General features: G+C 48.4%; 1 protein-coding gene across 1 annotated transcript in view; it reads right to left on the reverse strand.

Annotated features, from left to right (window-relative positions):
- Nucleotides 1-7,365: 7,365 nt before the first annotated feature.
- LOC120935216 (zinc finger protein 850-like) overlaps nt 7,366-19,324 on the reverse strand; it is a 59,081-nt gene continuing 47,122 nt past the window's right edge. The window contains exons 6-7 of the mRNA XM_040347382.1: nt 13,117-14,131; nt 7,366-7,409 (exon numbers count right to left, since the gene is read on the reverse strand). Coding sequence (XP_040203316.1) covers nt 7,366-7,409; nt 13,117-14,131 — 1,059 coding nt within the window. The remainder of the gene's footprint in view (nt 7,410-13,116; nt 14,132-19,324) is intronic.

Raw genomic sequence — 19,324 nt, forward strand, 5'->3', positions numbered from 1 at the left:
ACCTTCATTCCTCTCAGTGCAGGTTTCTGAGAGGACTGGAGGTATAGTGGGGTTGGAGATCCCAGCTGATGAGGAGCAAGGAGAGGTCCGCCTTCTTCTTTGATGTGGGTCTTTTGAGTGCTGTTGCCAACGGAGGTCGACATATGTCTGGACAAGCATGTGGTGTCAAAGCGGCTGCTGTTTTGGCCACGCTTGATACGCTTCTGACATATGTTGCAAACAGCAACGGTGCAATCTGCTGCACACGTGTCAAAATAGAGCTTTTCAAAATACGCGGGGAGTCAGCAGCGCCCTGCACATGCTTAGCTCTGCGGTGTGATGCAATAGGGTGGCTGCCCCCTGGAGGGCATCCTGCCTCATTGGAGATGTGCCTCCTCCTCCTCTCTTCTATCAGGCACCCAATTAGAGTCAGTGACCTCATCATCCCCCTCCCTCCTCGTCACTGGAGCAAACCTGGCAGTATGCTGCAGCTGGGGGAACATGACTGCCAGTTTCATGTCCTCCTTGGGCACCCCCTCTCTCTAGGCTCATGTTACCATCTTCCTCAACCTGGGTACCATAATCGGAGCCTTCAAAACGCTTTGCATCCTTCTGGAGCATGTACCTGACACTGTGGTCGAACAGTTCGGGGGACTCCTCCGTGCATGATGGTGGGGCTAGGGAAGGATTGACTGACGACATGGAGCCGATGGAATAGGCCGCTGTGGCAGCTGCATTGGCAGGCAAACTACTCTGAGCCTGGGTGACAGAGGATGAGGACCGCTTTGTTATCCATTCCATCAACTTTTCTGCATGTTCTGGCTCAACAGCCATAGAGTATATAGTGCAGGGGTCAGGAGTATGTAATGCACAACATAAATTATATAGTGCAGGGGTCAGGACTCATGATATTGGTATTTAGTAATCAGTGGCGGATTAAATATTTACTGGAGACAAGTTGCAGAGATCCCACACCGCTGCCTCCCATCTCCTGAGACTGCACTCAGTGACTTGGGTCTGAGACTATACAGACATATGCCTCCACCCGGCACAGCCAGCAAATAACAGAGCAAGTAACCCCGGGAGAATTGTTCTGTCAAAGATCTCACTAGACCCGGGCATGGGGCAGAAGACCCAAGGTACATACCCCAGGTGTCTAGGTCAAGCAAACCCTATGGTGAAAATCAACATTTTGCTGCCAGCTGAACCCCAGAATCTCCATAAATCCAGTCTAGAGACATAAATTGTGTCTGCAGCACAGAGAAGGAAGATTATCCGAGAGAAATACAGGAATACAGGATGGGGAACACAGCTCAGGAAAGTGACCAGGGGATTACAGGCTGATATCACCCAGTCCCCGCCCTACTCTGGACCAATCAGTGAGCAGTATGGGTGGAGGAATGGATTTAGTGTTAATGACCCACCTGTGCTGATCTCTGTAGGAGTGTCCTCCTCTATAAATGTCCCCGTTATTCCATCCTCCTCCATAGACTGCTGATCATCCCTCACATACGTCTCTTCTTCTTCTGATTTCACCTCAAATTCTATATCGATTGGATCTCCACTCTAAACCAAGAGAATGAGAGAGAATATCATCTGTAAGATATAAACTTACATACAAAATCCACACATCATCTCCACCAGTCCATGTTCTAGATGCTCCGCCCCACCGACCTTGTAACAGTGGGGGATGGTGTGACCTTCCTGTGTGGAATCCCGGGAATACAGAGGACGGGGACATCTCTCTGGTGGGTTCCTGGTATTAGGTGGCTCCATCATATCCTTATGTCCTTCTGAAAACTCCTCCATCACTCCATACTCCTCATCCTCCTCTTCTTTAATGTCAATATTATCATCCCCGAGGTTTCCACTCTGAATATATAATAAAACATTCATTATAATAAACTTGTTTGTGTATAAATCATAACCACCAATAATTGTTCCTCATCTACCTGACGATGGTGGGGGATGGTGTGACCTTCCTGTGTGGAATCCCGGGAATACAGAGGACGGGGACATCTCTCTGGGGGGTTTCTGGTATTAGGTGACTCCATCGTGATGTCCTTGTACAGATTCTTCTGTCCTTGTGAAAGCTCCTTCATCACACCATACTCCTCATCCTCCTCTTTATACTCTTCTTTAACAACATTATCAATGCAGAAGTTTCCACTCTGTATGTATAATAAAACAATCATGATAATGAATAAGCTTGTGCATAAACCACAACTATCAATGGCTGTTACTTATCTACCTGATGATGGTGAGGGATGGTGTAACCTTCCTGTGTGGAATCCCGGAAATACAGAGGACGGGGACATCTCTCTGGTGGGTTCCCATTACTGGATCCATCTGTAGGAAACACACACACTGACTGAATACATTGTTTCTATGTGTTTATCAGATGATGGGGGATCTAGGTGGAGCCTCCGTACTGCTCTCTCCTTTACAATAAAGTCTCCTCTTACCCGGTGATGTGAGGGGCGGCTGATTGTCCATCATGACGTCCTTGTAGAGATCCTTGTGTCCTTCTAAATACTCCCACTCCTCCATGGAGAAATAGACAGTGACATCCTGACACCTTATAGGAACCTGACACACACAATGATACAGTCACCATCCAGACACACCCCTTGTCTGTTACTGGATAATGTCCCAGAATCCTCCTCACCTCTCCTGTCAGCAGCCCCATCATCTTCTTGGTGACTTCTAGAATCTTCTCCATGTTGTGTCTCTTAGGTTTTAGGGAGTCACATGGAGGCACTGTGATGGTCATATGATCACCTGACTTCACAAGAGGAAATCTCTGTATTGGAGAACCAATAGGAATATCGTGTAAGAATCTCAGAATCCTCCTCACCTCTCCGGTCTGGTCTGTGTTTTATTAATAGAGATAAGAGTGATGTCATGTGACCTCCCAGAATCCTCCTCACCTCTCCGGTCAGCAGGTAGATGATCTCCAGGGTGAGGTTTAGTATCCTTTCAGTCATGTGACTCGGGTACTCCTCCATCCTCATTGGTCATGTGATGTATACAGGTTAGCTGTAGAACAATTGATAAGAGAGAATGATCTGGACTGTACTGGTTGTACAATATTATGATGGGGGTGTATGAGGGCAGGGGCGTACCTAGAGCATTTGGCACCTGGGGCGGATCCTATATCTGGGCCCCCCCCCCCCATGGTAAAATGTAAAAATACCCCACTGTGCCCCCTGCATACCTCTGTATCCTTCAATATCTCTTTGTCACTACTGTATAACCCCCTCTCCACAACTACACCTCTGGCCCCCTTTACATTACACAGCATCCTACACCACTGGACCCCTTACATTACATAGCACCCTGCATCTCTGGATCCCTTTGCATTACACAGCACCTTGCACCCCTTTACATTACACAGCACCCTATCCCACTGGACCCCTTTACATTACACAGCACCCTGCATCACTGGACCCCCTTACATTGCACAGTTCTCTGTACCCCTTTACATTACACAGCACCCTGCACCTCTGGACCCCTTTACATTACACAGCACCCTGCACCTCTGGACCAATTTACATTACACAGCACCCTGCACCCATTTACATTACACTGCACCCCCCACAGCTCTAGACGCCTGTATGTTACACAGACAACCCCCCCCCCCAACAGTTCTGGACCCCTGCATGCTACACAGACCGCCCTACAGTGCAGACCCCTCTCCCTACAGTGCAGACCCTCCCCTACAATACAGACCCACCCCTACAGTGCAGACCACCTTTACAATACAGACTCCCCCTTACAATACAGACACCCCCCTTCAGGCCTGTAATGCTGTGCACCTCGGCTCGATTGATCAGCATGCCGTGTGCTGCACACACAGCACTTGTAGAGTACACTACACAGAGGAGGGGGAGGTGGCTTCGGTCTGCTCGGCTGCGAGACAGTCACAGCCGAGACTTATCAGAGCCACGGCCGGGTCCCGGGTGTGCCGATGGACCCCGCCCGTGCCCCCACAAAGCCAGGCTTCAGCCTGTCACTGTTAGAGCTGCTACTGCCTTCCTGTCACGGCCATGCCACGCCCGCTGTCTCCGCGCTAACAGAGTCTATTCAGTCGTAGAAGGGGGGGCACGCCCCCCCGCCCCATAGTTAGTACGCCACTATATGAGGGATAATATGAGGGTTTCTATCATGTAAGAACAGCCCCCCCAGTGGGATTACACACAAAAGAACATTACATTTAGCATTTGTAATGGTTTTAGTGTCCAGGCGCCTCTATCCCTTTATGTCTATAGAAACCCCCCATCACCAATAAAAGTGGTATAATCCATTAGTATAGACTGATGAGGTGAGAAGGTGATTGGTGGGAAATAGGACACATCTCCAAAATGAAGAGAATTCTCTATGGGCAATGTTCTGACCCTGAAGGGGTTAATCTAGGTCTCCACACTATATATGTGTGTATCATCATCTGCTGGAGATAAAAGACGTCACAGTGACTATGGAGGAAGAGGACGGACATGACGGGGTTACTGGGTGTAAAATGAAAATAAGATCTTATTACCTCCTCTACTGCCTCTTCCAGCAATGTCTCCTCTCTACTTCCTCACGACTCACCTCTCACCCGGAACTTCCTATTTATACAAGACATCACTTCCTGTTTGAAGCTGACATCACTTCCTGTCTTCCATAGAGACTTCCTTTGTCTATGGTAGAAGTGAGATCACCACCTTATGAAGCTCAGAGGACCTGCAGCCCAGAGAAATGTCTCGTACTGTGAACACGGCCTTGTGCTGTGTGTGTATGTACTGTATATCCTTATAGATGGCATAGTTGCCAACTTTCCCATTTTTAAAGGGACAGTCCCGTCATTTGGGACCTAGTCCCGGCTAATTTAGCCTGCCGGGACTTGTCCCGGCTAGTGGGGAAAGCAGGTGCGGCTTCCAGAGTTGTAAAACAACAGTCAGAGCTGGCCTGCTGGTGTCTGTCGTCCGATTGGCTAATTCGGATGGCGGGGCGTAGCTGGCGCTGGCGCATGCACGCGCCTGGAGTCTCCCCCCTCCTCAGCCAGATCACGTGACGAGCGTCGAGCTCAGCCGAGACGACTCGCACATCAGCCGCCCGCCGACATCTCCCCCGCAGATAACGCGGCGGTCCAGTCAGCCCAAGTACGGCGGCCTCAGCAGCACAGCCTGGCACTGTCTGGTGTGCACTGCCAGGTGAGCCGGCGCGTGTTTTGACTGAACTGAATTGGACCTCTATGCTGTGGGTGACTGAGGTGTCCTCCATGCTGACCTAGTGCCACTGTGGGGTGAGGAGGTGTCCTCCATGCTGACCTAGTGCCACTGTGGGGTGAGGAGGTGTCCTCCATGCTGACCTAGTGGCACTCACTGTGGGGTCACCTCCATGCAGGCTGCGACATAATACACTGCTAGTGCATGCTAAGAGGCATCTCCAATGTTTATAAAACAAAACCTGGTTAAGACAGCAATATATTTGATGCACACCTTTTAGAGACATTACCCATGCTCTGTGACCATACATATTTTGATTGAGCTCAAATACTATTTTATACTCTGAAGCACTGTTTCTACAAAAACTCTGGGGATCCTCTCTGATTGCTAATTTGCAATGTACGCAATCAAGAAATTTTAACAGATGTTCCCAATATTGCTTTGTAGGCACAAGTAAAATGGCCACCGCTCTCTGAGGTAATTTCAATCAAATGAGATGGTTGAGTGAATGACAGTTGCCTAGAGGAAAATATGCATGATACCGAGAGTAAAGCCATTTCAACCTAACCGTAAAATATACGAAAATATGGAGGACTGGACTTTTAAACGTAAACAGCACTGCATGAGAATTTAAAGTTTTTATCTTCTCTTTGTTAATTGTAGTCCGACTCTAGTGGCACTAGGTCAGCATGGAGGACACCTCACCCCACAGTGCCACTAGAGTCGGACTACAATTAACAAAGAGAAGATAAAAACTTTAAATTCTCATGCAGTGCTGTTTACGTTTAAAAGTCCAGTCCTCCATAGTGGCACTGTGGAGTGAAGACTCCTCCATGCTGTCATACTGGCACTGTGGGGTGAGGACTCCTCCATGCTGACATACTGGCACTGTGGGGGTGAAGACTCCTCCATGCTGACATACTGGCACTGTGGGGGTGAGGACTCCTCCATGCTGGCATACTGGCACTGTGGGGGTGAAGACTCCTCCATGCTGACATACTGGCACTGTGGGGGTGAGGACTCCTCCATGCTGGCATACTGTCACTGTGGGGTGAGGACTCCTCCATGCTGACATACTGGCACTGTGGGGGTGAAGACTCCTCCATGCTGGCATACTGGCACTGTGGGGGTGAAGACTCCTCCATGCTGACATACTGGCACTGTGGGGGTGAAGACTCCTCCATGCTGACATACTGGCACTGTGGGGGTGAAGACTCCTCCATGCTGACATACTGGCACTGTGGGGGTGAGGACTCCTCCATGCTGGCATACTGGCACTGTGGGGTGAGGACTCCTCCATGCTGACATACTGGCACTGTGGGGGTGAAGACTCCTCCATGCTGACATACTGGCACTGTGGGGGTGAAGACTCCTCCATGCTGACATACTGGCACTGTGGGGGTGAAGACTCCTCCATACTGGCACTGTGGGGGTGAAGACTCCTCCATGCTGACATACTGGCACTGTGGGGGTGAAGACTCCTCCATGCTGACATACTGGCACTGTGGGGGTGAAGACTCCTCCATACTGGCACTGTGGGGGTGAAGACTCCTCCATGCTGACATACTGGCACTGTGGGGGTGAAGACTCCTCCATGATGACATACTGGCACTGTGGGGGTGAAGACTCCTCCATGCTGACATACTGGCACTGTGGGGGTGAGGACTCCTCCATGCTGGCATACTGGCACTGTGGGGGTGAGGACTCCTCCATGCTGGCATACTGGCACTGTGGGGGTGAGGACTCCTCCATGCTGGCATACTGGCACTGTGGGGTGAGGACTCCTCCATGCTGACATACTGGCACTGTGGGGGGGAAGCGTTAGGTGACCCCTCCTCCATGCTGACACCGTGGGGTTGAGGACCCCTCTATGATGACATGCAGGGGTCCCCACCTTACATGGCTGGTCCCGACTTCCCCATGCCATGTCCCCACACAGGTCCCAGTACACCAGGTCAGCGGTAGTGATGTCCCCTGTGCTTTGATCTCCAGTATGGTGTCACCCTCTATGGGGTCCCGGCCTTTCCTCCCTGTGTTGGTTTCTGTAGATGAAGTGACAGATCCTGGGTGTAGCTCCTGTGCAGTCTGGGGTGGGATGGATGTGTTGTGGAGCTCATCGTTATTTCTACAGGGTGCTGGGTGAGAATACTGGTGTATAGACAGATTGCATGTGGGCCTATGTAGGATCCCGCACTATGGAGGGAGGGCCCCGTTTGTGGGCTACAGAGACAGAAATGTGAGATAAATCTAGAGTTTCTAGTGAGGACCATGAGAGAGAACTGCAGCCTCGTCTTGTCCTGACTTGTTTAGTGTATTTGTACCCCAGACCTTTTTATTGGATAGAAAGGGGAAAGGTTAGAACCCCCATCAGCGTTTACTGCCATCTGGGGCTCTGTAATAGAGATTTCCTCTCACTTGCTGTCCTGAGGACACTTTTTTTTTTTTATCAGACAGGAAAGGAATTTCGCCTCAGACTGCAGTAAAATAAGGTTAGACTTCTAATCCCCTCCTGGCTCTATCCAAAACAAAAACCAAAGTTTTGGCTACAGGTACACATTAACTGTCCCTGTGACATCAGCCACCTCCTTACTGAAGATTGGATGTCAGAGGAGATTGCTCCTGTTCTATGTACACTGAGTATTGCTGGCTGTGGTGATGCATCTGGTAATATTTCTGGGGATTGGCTCAGCAGTAAAGTGGAGTACGTGTTCAGTGTATACCCCACTCCCCCCCCCCCCCCATTACCAGCACCACCACAATGCACTGCTGGTTTTCCAGCAAGATCATTGGACAGAAGCCAGTAGTTTAGACCAGCTTCTGCTGAACAGAAAGTCGTCTGGCTCTTTATACGTGTGTACCGGCTCATGAGATCTGCTAACAGACTCTAGCTGTGTACAATCACAGGGGAGTGGGTGGGCGGGGGAATGTGCCCAAAACCCTAAAACAAGCAGTGACGTATGGGAACATCCCGGTGCCTGTAAGCTGCTACCTGTGGCAGGTCGGCAAGTTGTTAATTACCAATGGTATTTGTAAAATGCAGAAAGAAGGGGGTAAATGCATGCCACTGGTCACTGATGCAGTGGCAGATAATTAACCCCTTTGTGCTACATTAGTGGCACCAGTGTCAATTAACTCCTTCATGCAGTATATTTGCCAACCGCCGCACGACGATGTACGGTGACAGAATGGCACGGCTGCACACATGGGCATCCAGGTATGTCCCCTTTAAGATGCGGAGCCATTGGTCGCGAGTGCGGCGGCATGTTCGCGACTTGGTTCGGGAGCTTAATAGCTGTGCTGCAAATTGTCCCTGGAAATTTTTTTCAAATGTTGGCAACTATGAGATGGGTCATCTCCACTCCCACCAAGGGGGAGGGAAATATATTACTGCCTAGTCCAGACTTTCTCAGCCAGGGTTCCTCCAAAGGGTTCTAGGGGTTCCTTGAGCAATGGACAATTTCTGTCTCTCAGTAACAACTGACATCAATGATCTGTAAGGAGGGCAGTCTTCCCACTGATGACATATAAGGGGGTCCTTCTCCCATTGGTCACCAATGTAAGGGACCACTACACTGACCACTGATATAAGGAGAAATTCTATCCAAACCGTGAGATTGGTCAGAGACTAATTGGTATCATTCTGGGCATTGCCAGACGAGGTCTTGGTGACAGAGTGAAGGGTGATGCTGCTCATACTATATGTGTAGGGTTGCCACCTTTTCCTCAAGCCAAACCCGAACACTTTAGCGGCGGCATTTATTTTGGGGGGGGGGGGGGGGGTTTACGCTACAAGTTGTAAAAGACCTGGGACACTTTTGGTGGCCTGAAAGAGTATGTGGTTCATAGCTCGTCGCAGCAAATAGTGTGTGGCTGAATTGTGGGTGTTCTGCACAGAATGCAGGGGTCAGATATGTCCTGGGGAGAGGGCTAGTGCTAGCAGGGGGGTGGGGAGAGATAGATATGTGCTGGGGGGCAGTGGCGGCCAGTGTGCAAATATTTTTTTTGTTGGGGGGGGCGCAATCAAACTGATTCTGTAAAAAAAACATCAATTGCAGCCACTGTGCCCATCCTATGCAGCCACTGTGCCCATGAAATGCAGCCACTGTGCCCACCATCATATGATGCCTCTGTGCCCATCATATGCAGCCACTGTGCCCATCATATGCAGCCACTGTGCCCATCATATGCAGCCACTGTGCCCATCATATGCAGCCACTGTGCCCATCATATGCAGCACTGTGCCCATCATATACAGCCAATGTGCCCATCAAATGCAGCCTCTGTGCCCATCATATGCAGCCACTGTGCCCACTATCATATGCAGCCACTGTGCCCACCATCATATGCAGCCACTGTGCCCATGAAATGCAGCCACTGTGCCCATCATATGCAGCCACTGTGCCCATCATATGCAACCAACGTGCCCATCATATGCAGCCTCTGTGCCCATATGTGCTGGGGGTGCTTCAGGGGTCAGATATGTGCTGGGGGAGGGCGCTTTGTGAGAGAAGAGGGCCAGTGCAAGGGGGATAGGTAGGGGGTAGGATATGTGCTGGAGGGGTATTTTGGGAAGGAAGAGAGGGGTTGCCAGATTTCAAATCTAATCCACACTTCTAGCCTTGCCTCCCCCCTGCCAAAGCCCCCCCCCCCCAGCACATGTCCTCCTAACCCCTGGATCACTCATATTTTCCACCTTGTCCTCCTTACCAGACACTCTCTCCCTAGCCCTCTACCTCCTCCATCTACAGAACATAATAAAAAGTTAGTGCAGACCTGAGATCAGAGCGTCCCTTCTCCCCCCTCCTCCTCCTCGTGTGTGTACAGAACGGAGAAGGAGGGGAGGAGCTTTGATACACTGACACTCTGCTCTGCTGAACCAAGCTGCTGTCAGTGTCAGGCAGAAGGAAGACTCGTCACTCCCGGTGCAGTCCATGTGAAAGATGTGTCCGGGTCTGGTGCAGTAGTAAACCCGAACACATCATTCAAAAACCGGACTGTCCGGGGGAAAACCGTACTGGTGGCAACCCTATATATGTGACCCTCATCTACATCATGGACATCTTCTTCAGCTTCTCAGTAAATCGGATGGAAATTTTCACAATCCTATATGTAGCGCCCTGCTCCTGTTGAGTAGGCGCTATTTTGTAAATTTAGTTATCTGAGCTGTAGTCGGCTCAGAATATTATGCCAAATTGTGGGTTTCTGTTCTAGTTCAGCTGTGTTGCACATCTTCCACTTGACTGTGGGTGTTGCTGTCACCAGGAGTCAAGGTCGGAATGGCAATATAGGCTGGGTGTATTGAGTGCCTTCTTCCCAGAAGCAGCCCAGTGGACGTGGTCTGCCCGCTGTGCATTCTGGGGGAGGGTGCCGTTCTGGCGGGGTCTTCCAATCCTGACCGGATGGCCCTCCTGGCCTCAGGGATGTGTTAGCAGTATTTTCCAGTCTCGGGGCCTGCTGGCGCGAGGCTCCACAGCTGAGAGTAGGCCCAGGAGTTTCTGGGGCCTACTGGTCCCGGGTGGTCCTGTGCTGTCTTGCCTGCGGGAAGAAGCCGAACAATTGGAGAAAGATCCTGGCACGTGGACCGTGTGCTTTCTTTGGAGCTTTGCAGAGTGTGTGTGTGTGGTTGCATGATCTTGTGGCAGAGGACTGTGTGACAACTCGACGACACTCATCAAGTCTGTGGCAGAGACTTTGAATGAGCTTCGCACCGGCTGCTAGGTCAGTGAGCGAGGCCTATCCGGTAGTTGCTGAATCCAGTGTGGAACCGATTTGTCCTCTGGATCTAAGACTGTACCCGTGATCCACAAGCAAGGTACCTGAATCTCCCCTATCCCTCCACCCCTCTGTTGAACCTTGTTTAATAAAACCCTTGAAGAAAAATGAATAAAGTGTTGGTGCGGACATTTGTGAATAACTCTTCAAGAGGGACCTCTGGGACGAGTGTGGTGAACAGTAAGGTAACGGCAGGCCCAAATCTAAACCAGCAGCTCCTTCGGGGGTAGTGCTACATATAGAAGAGGTTGGGGGTCCTGAGTAGTCATAGAAAGGCCCAGCACCCCAATAGTAGAGGAAGAGGTGGTCTGGTGACATGGAGAAGAAGACTCCGGTCAGTCTCTGGATCTCCATCATTGGAAACATGGTGAGACAACAAATACAGCGGGATGGTGGAGGAGATGTTGGTTTCGGTGTGGAAATGGACAGAACACGGGATGATGACACTGAAAGAACAATACGGCTTCATTCTACGATATGTCAAGGAGAGAACCGTACAGGAGAGACTTTTCTCTCTAATTAATGTCAGTAGAAGACCCTGACCTCTGTATATGATATACTCCTGACCCCTGTATATGATATACTCCTGACCCCTGTATATGATATACTCCTGACCCCTGTATATGATATACTCCTGACCCCTGTATATGATATACTCCTGACCACTGTATATGATATACTCCTGATCACTGTATATGATATACTCCTGACCCCTGTATATGATATACTCCTGACCTCTGTATATGATATACTCCTGAACCCTGTATATGATATACTCCTGATCACTGTATATGATATACTCCTGACCACTGCACTCTAGGCCCATTATTCAGAGTTACCTTAAACCTGATGACCTGTGACAGGTGACAACACCACCAGCAATTCTTCTCATTCCACCGACACACACAACTTTTTCTCTTTAATACAATTTTTAATTATAATTTTTACTTTTAAACAGATTACAGTCATAGAATCGGGAAATAGTAAAAAGGTAGAAATGCGATTGGTCAGGAAAATGACTTGTCTGGAATGTGGAGGCGGAGTCGTACAATACAATACACAACGTGTTACATTATTATAACAAAGTATTGTAGAAAAGATCATACCATAGAAAATGGGGGAAAGGAGAAAATAAACCCGGATATTAAGGGGAAATTTGTGAACGAGGAACACCTTAACAATCACCACCATTTTATTCTTCAGGGCCTCTGATATCAGATAATATATGTTTGGGGGTTTTATCTAATCTTCAGGCCTAAAATAATACAAAAACATCTCTGACAGTGAAAGGGTTAATGTGAGCTAGATGGGATCACTCTGCTGTGCTCACACATTAGAGCTCCCCCTAGCTGCAGCCTGGTAATAACATTGCTAGGAGGTCTATTCATTTATCTGCTCCATACTTCCCATCTTTATATAAACGTCTCCTGACATTTAGGGGTCTATTCATAAAATATGTGCATAGCAATTCCCCCGGGGAAAGTCCATGTACATTCCTTCTGTGTGAATGGGGGAAAGATGAATGTTATTAGGATATTTGCTGTGCTGGTTGAACGGTTTCCATTCATTTACAATGGAAATGATTGCATTTGGCCACTAGATGGAGATAATTTCTATGCTACTTAGCGCCATCTAATGGCCAAATGTGGTATTTTCTGTTTTACGCCAATGGTCACCACAGGGGCAGATTTATGTCACTAGATGGAGCCGATGATCCAATATGTGTCATGATTGGAGGAACGCGTGTCACATTCATTCTACAATTTGTTTTATAATAGATCCCTAAATGTCTGTGAAATCTTCCACCACAAAATGAGAGGTAATGACTCCATTTTTATTTTTCTCCTGCTATCAATGGCTAACACGGTACAACACTTCATCCATGTCTTTGGTGATCTCTGATCTCCTTATGAAGTGTTTCTTACATGATGAAGATCAGCCATGGAGTATATCTGAGGTGTATATCAGGGTGTGCTTCTTCCCCACATGTCCAGCAACATTCACATACAAGACATTTCCCACACTCACTAATACACCTCAAGGGTTGTGTGGGACCCCTGATGTACAGGAAGACAGGACTTTAGTGAGGAACAATTCCCTCACTCAGGACAGGAAGATGGCTTCTCCCCAGTGTGAGATCTTTGATGTGTGTTACGACTGGACGTCTGCGAAAAACATTTCCCGCACACAGAACAGGAAAAAGGCTTCTCCCCCGTGTGAGATCTCTGATGTGTGGAAAGATTGGACTTATCTGAAAAACATTTCCCGCACACAGAACAGGAAAAAGGCTTCTCCCCCTTGTGAGATCTCTGATGTGTGTTACGACTGGATGTCTGCGAAAAAAAAATCCCGCACACAGAACAGGAAAAAGGCTTCTCCCCCGTGTGAGATCTCTGATGTGTGGAAAGATGGGACTTACATGAAAAACATTTCCCGCACTCAGAACATGAAAAAGGCAACTCCCCCGTGTGTGATCTCTGATGTTCGGAAAGATGGGACTTCATTGAAAAACATTTTCCGCACTCAGAACAGGAAAAAGGCTTCTCCCCCGTGTGTGATCTCTGATGTGCGGAAAGATTGGACTTCATTGAAAAACATTTTCCGCACTCAGAACAGGAAAAAGGCAACTCCCCCGTGTGTGATCTCTGATGTGTGGAAAGATGGGACTTACATGAAAAACATTTCCCGCACTCAGAACATGAAAAAGGCAACTCCCCCGTGTGTGATTTCTGATGTGTGGAAAGATGGGACTTATATGAAAAACATTTCCCGCACACAGAACAGGAAAAAGGCTTCTCCTCCGTGTGAGATCTCTGATGTGTGTTACGACTGGACGTCTGCGAAAAACATTTCCCGCACACAGAACAGGAAAAAGGCTTCTCCCCCGTGTGAGATCTCTGATGTGTGGAAAGACTGGACGTCTGCGAAAAACATTTCCCGCACACAGAACAGGAAAAAGGCTTCTCCCCCGTGTGAGATCTCTGATGTTTGGAAAGATGGGACTTCTGTGAAAAACATTTCCCGCACTCAGAACAGGAAAAAGGCTTCTCCCCCGTGTGAGATCTCTGATGTGTGGAAAGACTGAACTTATCTGAAAAACATTTCCCGCACACAGAACAGGAAAAAGGCTTCTCCCCCGTGTGTGATCTTTGATGTGTGGAAAGATGGGACTTATATGAAAAACATTTCCCACACTCAGAACAGGAAAAAGGCTTCTCCCCCGTGTGAGATCTTATATGCACATTAAGATTGAATTTTAAATTGAAGCACTTCCCACATTCAGGACAGGGAAACTTCTTATCTGTTGGAAGGACGGCACCGTCCCGCACAGTCTGAGGTTCCTCAGGATAAGAGGAATACGATGGTCCGGTACCATCCCGCACAGTCTGAGGTTCCTCAGGATAAGAGGAATACGATGGTCCGGCACCATCCCGCACAGTCTGAGGTTCCTCGGGATAAGAGGAATACGATGGTCCGGCACCGTCCCGCACAGTCTGAAGTTCCTCGGCATAAGAGGAATACGATGGTCCGGCACCGTCCCGCACAGTCTGAGGTTCCTCAGGATAAGAGGAATACGATGGTCCGGCACCGTCCCGCACAGTCTGAGGTTCCTCAGGATAAGAGGAATACAATGATCCGGCACCGTCCCGCACAGTCTGAGGTTCCTCAGGATAAGAGGAATACGATGATCCGGCACCGTCCCGCACAGTCTGAGGTTCCTCAACATAAGAGGAATACGATGGTCTGGCACCGTCCCGCACAGTCTGAGGTTCCTCAGGATAAGAGGAATACGATGGTCCATCTACACTGTGTGGTGCCGGATGGACATTTGAGGTAGTCGGGTCTTCTCCTGGACTATACTGTGTGATGTCCTCATCTTCTACTTTACAGTCTGGAGACAAAGTGAGACAATCCTCTGAGGTTTTCCTCATCTCCCGTCCATCTACTAAAATAGAAATACAAAGATTATTACTAAACATCAGCTGATTGGTTCCCCTAAACCAGGACTCTGCCCACATCAGGCAGCTTTGTCTCTGAGGATCTTACAATTCCCCCCTCAAGGTAACTAGTAAATGGGTCCTCTGATCTCCTACCAGATCATTTCTTTATTCATGGACCTTAGTCAGAGAGTGAAGAAAACAACGAGAACTGTCTTTTATAGGAGTGACAGTGATGAGGGGATTATAGGATGAGGGTCAGGAGTATGTAATGTACAGCATAGAGTATATAGTGCAGGGGTCAGGAGTATGTAATGTACAGCATAGAGTATATAGTGCAGGGGTCAGGAGTATGTAATGAACATGTAGCACCCTGGTGTTTAGGAAGGGTGGCTAATAAATTGAGTTCACCGGGTGGTATTTATCCCTGCTTATTATTAGGAGATCTACTGATTTCTCTCTAACTTTGGATGGCTGCACCTTTTCTCTTCTGTCACTAGATAGACAAGGGTGTAGCAAGGTCGGATTATGAATGGATGGGGTGCCTCAGCCAATTTGCAGGGTTTTTTTTGGTCCCTTGGCCTGCTGGGAGAGCCTACTTGGGTGGAGTCAGGTGATCGAGGTTCTATGCCACCTGGACGGTTGTCTGGGTGGACGTGTGTTATGTCGCCTGGGTTCTTAGGCCGGAAGCCTGAGGCCTTCCAGGAGCAAGAGAAGCAGCGCAGGGTTGGGAGTGCAGGATTGGATTCCAACCGAGAGTAAAGGTTCAGACGAACGGGGAACCAGTTGTGGTCGGAGGTGGAGGGGAAGCTGTCGCCACTAAGGGACCATCCACCTTGTTACCGGAGACTACAGTTAGTAAGCTGGAGCCAGTACCAGAGCAATCTTCTCACCAGCCTGGGACAGTGAAGAAGTGGGAAAGCTTCAGCAGGTGCCAAGCCAGGGGCTCAGCAGGATAGCGGGGGTGACGCTTGAGGAGCATCAGTAAGTGCCAAGCCAGGGGCCCAGCAGGATAGCGGGGGTGATGCTTGAGGAGCATCAGTAAGTGCCAAACGAGGGGCCCAGCAGGATAGCGGGGGTGACGCTTGAGGAATATACAGCGGGTTAGCTGTAGAAGAGCTCAGCAGATTTAGTGGCAACTGAATCTGGAAGTCCAGTGAGTAGGGAGGAGCCTAACACCTCCCGGTTTGGTTCGCGGCAGAACAAGCGAATGGACCGAAAGTTTGTGCGAACATTCGAACACCGTTAAAGTTTATGGGGCCTGAACGTGAAAAATCAAAAGTGCATTGAATTTTAAGCTTTTTGGAAAACATAGGGAAGGGTTATCACCCCTGTAACATTTGTTTTGCTGTCTGTACCCCGTGTTCAGAAGATTTCACCTCACTTTCTATCCCAATGACAATTGGATTTAGAAAATTTGGGGTTATTAGGGAAGCAAGGATTGGTGATAAAGCATCAGTGGAGAGGAGACACATTCTTCCCATATCAACTCTTACAGGAGATAATTTCCCTTCCTAGGGGTAGATTTCCTCTCACTTCCTGTTGTCTCCTTCTGTTTGTAAGTAGGAGTCGTTTGTAAGTCGGATGTTTGAAAGTAGGGGACCACCTGTATATACTATACACTCTGCAGAAAATTGTGCCTTAGGTGTTGGTGGCACCAGAACACAGTAAGTCCTCACCGTTACTCTTGGTGGGTGCAGGAACGGGCCCTGCTGTGAAATATTAGATAAAAAAATGTAATTAACAGGGGCGTGTAAACAGGGGCAGAAAAATTGGGCCTTAGGCAGTGGTGGTAGTGCCCTGAAACAAAAATATTCTTAGAAGCTATCAACATGAACATTGAGGAGGAATAGGATAGTCACTCAGCATAGGCAGTCTTCAAGGGATCCCACATCTATAGAAAAATCAATTGGTTACATCAGCATCAGGTGCTTGGTAGCTGGTGATCCAAGATGGATTTATTTTTATAAAGGTAAGCCGATCAACAGAGTCTGTGGACAGGCGCACTCTGTGATTGGTTACAAAGTCTCCAGCAGCACTGAATGCGTTGGATGCAGGACAGGCCAGTAGCTCAATTGCATATTGTGCAAGCTCTGGCTCAGCTGCGATTCCCCTGTTTTTAAACGAATTAGACAACGTTGTCTTATTTTTTAATTGTGTAAACCAATCCATCTGTCTGTCACCCCTTTTTTGATGAACTATTGCTGTGTGTTTTTCTATGATTAAAGTTCATTGTACCATCCATAGGTCTGTTTTGGTCTACTTTGAGAGAACTTTATTTTCTCACTTTTTTGCAAAAAATTTCTAGACCATCAGAACTGCATTGACATAGTATTCTATGTGAATGAGACTTGGATAGATGCACTGAACTATATGTAGATTTATATATACTACCTCTTTGTAAGGTATTTATAATCGGTTGATCCAGGCATTACTCCATATTTTTCGCTCTGTCCAACAAGGCCAAGACATTGCCTTCCACATGCTGGTAGAGAGCCGGAATGGTCTTCCGTGAAAAGAAATGGCGTTTGGGAACATGCCACTGAGGTACCGCACATTCCACAAATTCACAAAAGGGGGCAGAGTCTACCAGCTGAAAAGGCAGCAGTTGCAGTGCTAACAATTTAGCCAAGCTAGCATTCAAACGCTGAGCATGTGGATGGCTGGGACCAAATTTCTTTCTACGATTAAGCAACAGGGGTAGGGAAATTTGCCTGCTACAATCGGATGTTGGGACACCTTATTCTACACCTTCATTCCTCTCAGTGCAGGTTTCTGAGAGGACTGAAGGTATAGTGGGGTTGGAGATCCCAGCTGATGAGGAGCAAGGAGAGGTCCGCCTTCTTCTTTCATGTGGGTCTTTTAGGTACGCTTGCCAACAGACTGCATGGGAGGTCGTCATATGTCTGGTCAAGCATGTGGTGCCCAAGCGGTTGCTGTTTTGGCCACACTTGATACCCTTCAGACATATGTTGCAAACAGAGCAATGGTGCGATCTGTTGCACATGTGTGAAAAAAGGTCCACACCAAAGAACTTTTCAAAATACGTGGGGAGTCAGCAGCAGTGACCTCATCATCCCCTCCCTCCTCCTCACTGGAGCAAACTGGGCAGTATGCTGCAGCTGGGGGAACATGACTGCCAGTTTCTTGTCCTTCTTGGGCATCCCCTCTCCCTAGGCTCATGTTACTCCCTTCCTCAACCTGGGTACCATCATCTGAGCCTTCAAAACACTGCGCAGCCTCCAGCAGCATGTACCCGACACTGTGGTCGAACAGTTCGGGGGAATCCTCCGTGCATGATGGTGGGGCTAGGGAAGGAGTGACTGATGACATGGAGCCAATGGAATATGCCGCTGTGGCAGCTGCATTGGCAGGCAAACTACTCTGAGCCTGGGTGACAGAGGATGAGGACGGCTTTGTTATCCACTCCACCAACTCTTCTGCATGTTATGGCTCAACGCCGAAAAAAAAGGAGATAGGCTTGGCTAGACTGGATGCAGTGGATATATATATGTAGGAGACTGTATATGTATATATATATATATATATATAATTTAATGGACTGCAGCTCACTGAATCACCTGCCTGCCTGAAAGTATATTAGAAAAAGTACACCAGGAACGGCCTGCAGTCAGATCTAGCTACACTGGATGCAGTGTATATATATATTTATATTAAGTACACTGCAGCTAACTGAATCACCTGCCTGCTCAATCTAAATTACACTGTCTTCATCCACGCCAACAACACACTACACAGGGCCGACGTGCAGACGGCCTTATATAGTGTGGGGCATGGACTTAGTCCCCCTGAGCCATGATTGGCCAAAGGCACCCTGCCTTTGGCCAAATATGGCTCTCTTAGCTGACGGCGCTGGGATTGGCCAAAGTATGAGGGTCATAGTGCATGCTTTGGCCAATCATCATACAGCAATGCACTGCGATCTCGCAGTGCATTATGGTGCGTGACGCAGTGCTCGAATTTGGCGCGAACGCCCCATAATGTTCGTCTTTCCTTGAACGGGCGAACAGCCAATGTTAGAGTGGAACTCATGTTCAACCCGAACATAAAGCTCATCCCTACTAATGAGAGACCGGGAGCTCAGGGAGAGATCTGCAGTGAGAGACTGTGTGAGAAGAAGAGAACTATTCTGTGTTACCAAGAGTTATGTAGAACTAGCGTTAGTGACTGTAACAAGATTTGTTACCATAGGAGACAGCGGTCCTACCTATACAGAAGTGGTGTCCGGCTGGAGGCCTTCCACTGTATAGCAGTCTACCTATAGAAGTCTCGGAGTCTGCCAATTGTCATTACATCTACTCAAATGTGTCCTGGCCCTAAACCGTCTCTCCAACCGTTCTTGTTCAGAGATAATAAAGAGTATGTAATGTACAACATAGAGTACATAGTGCAGGGGTCAGGAGT

The sequence above is a fragment of the Rana temporaria genome, chromosome 4, assembly GCF_905171775.1.
Source record: "Rana temporaria chromosome 4, aRanTem1.1, whole genome shotgun sequence".
Lineage (NCBI taxonomy): Eukaryota > Metazoa > Chordata > Amphibia > Anura > Ranidae > Rana > Rana temporaria.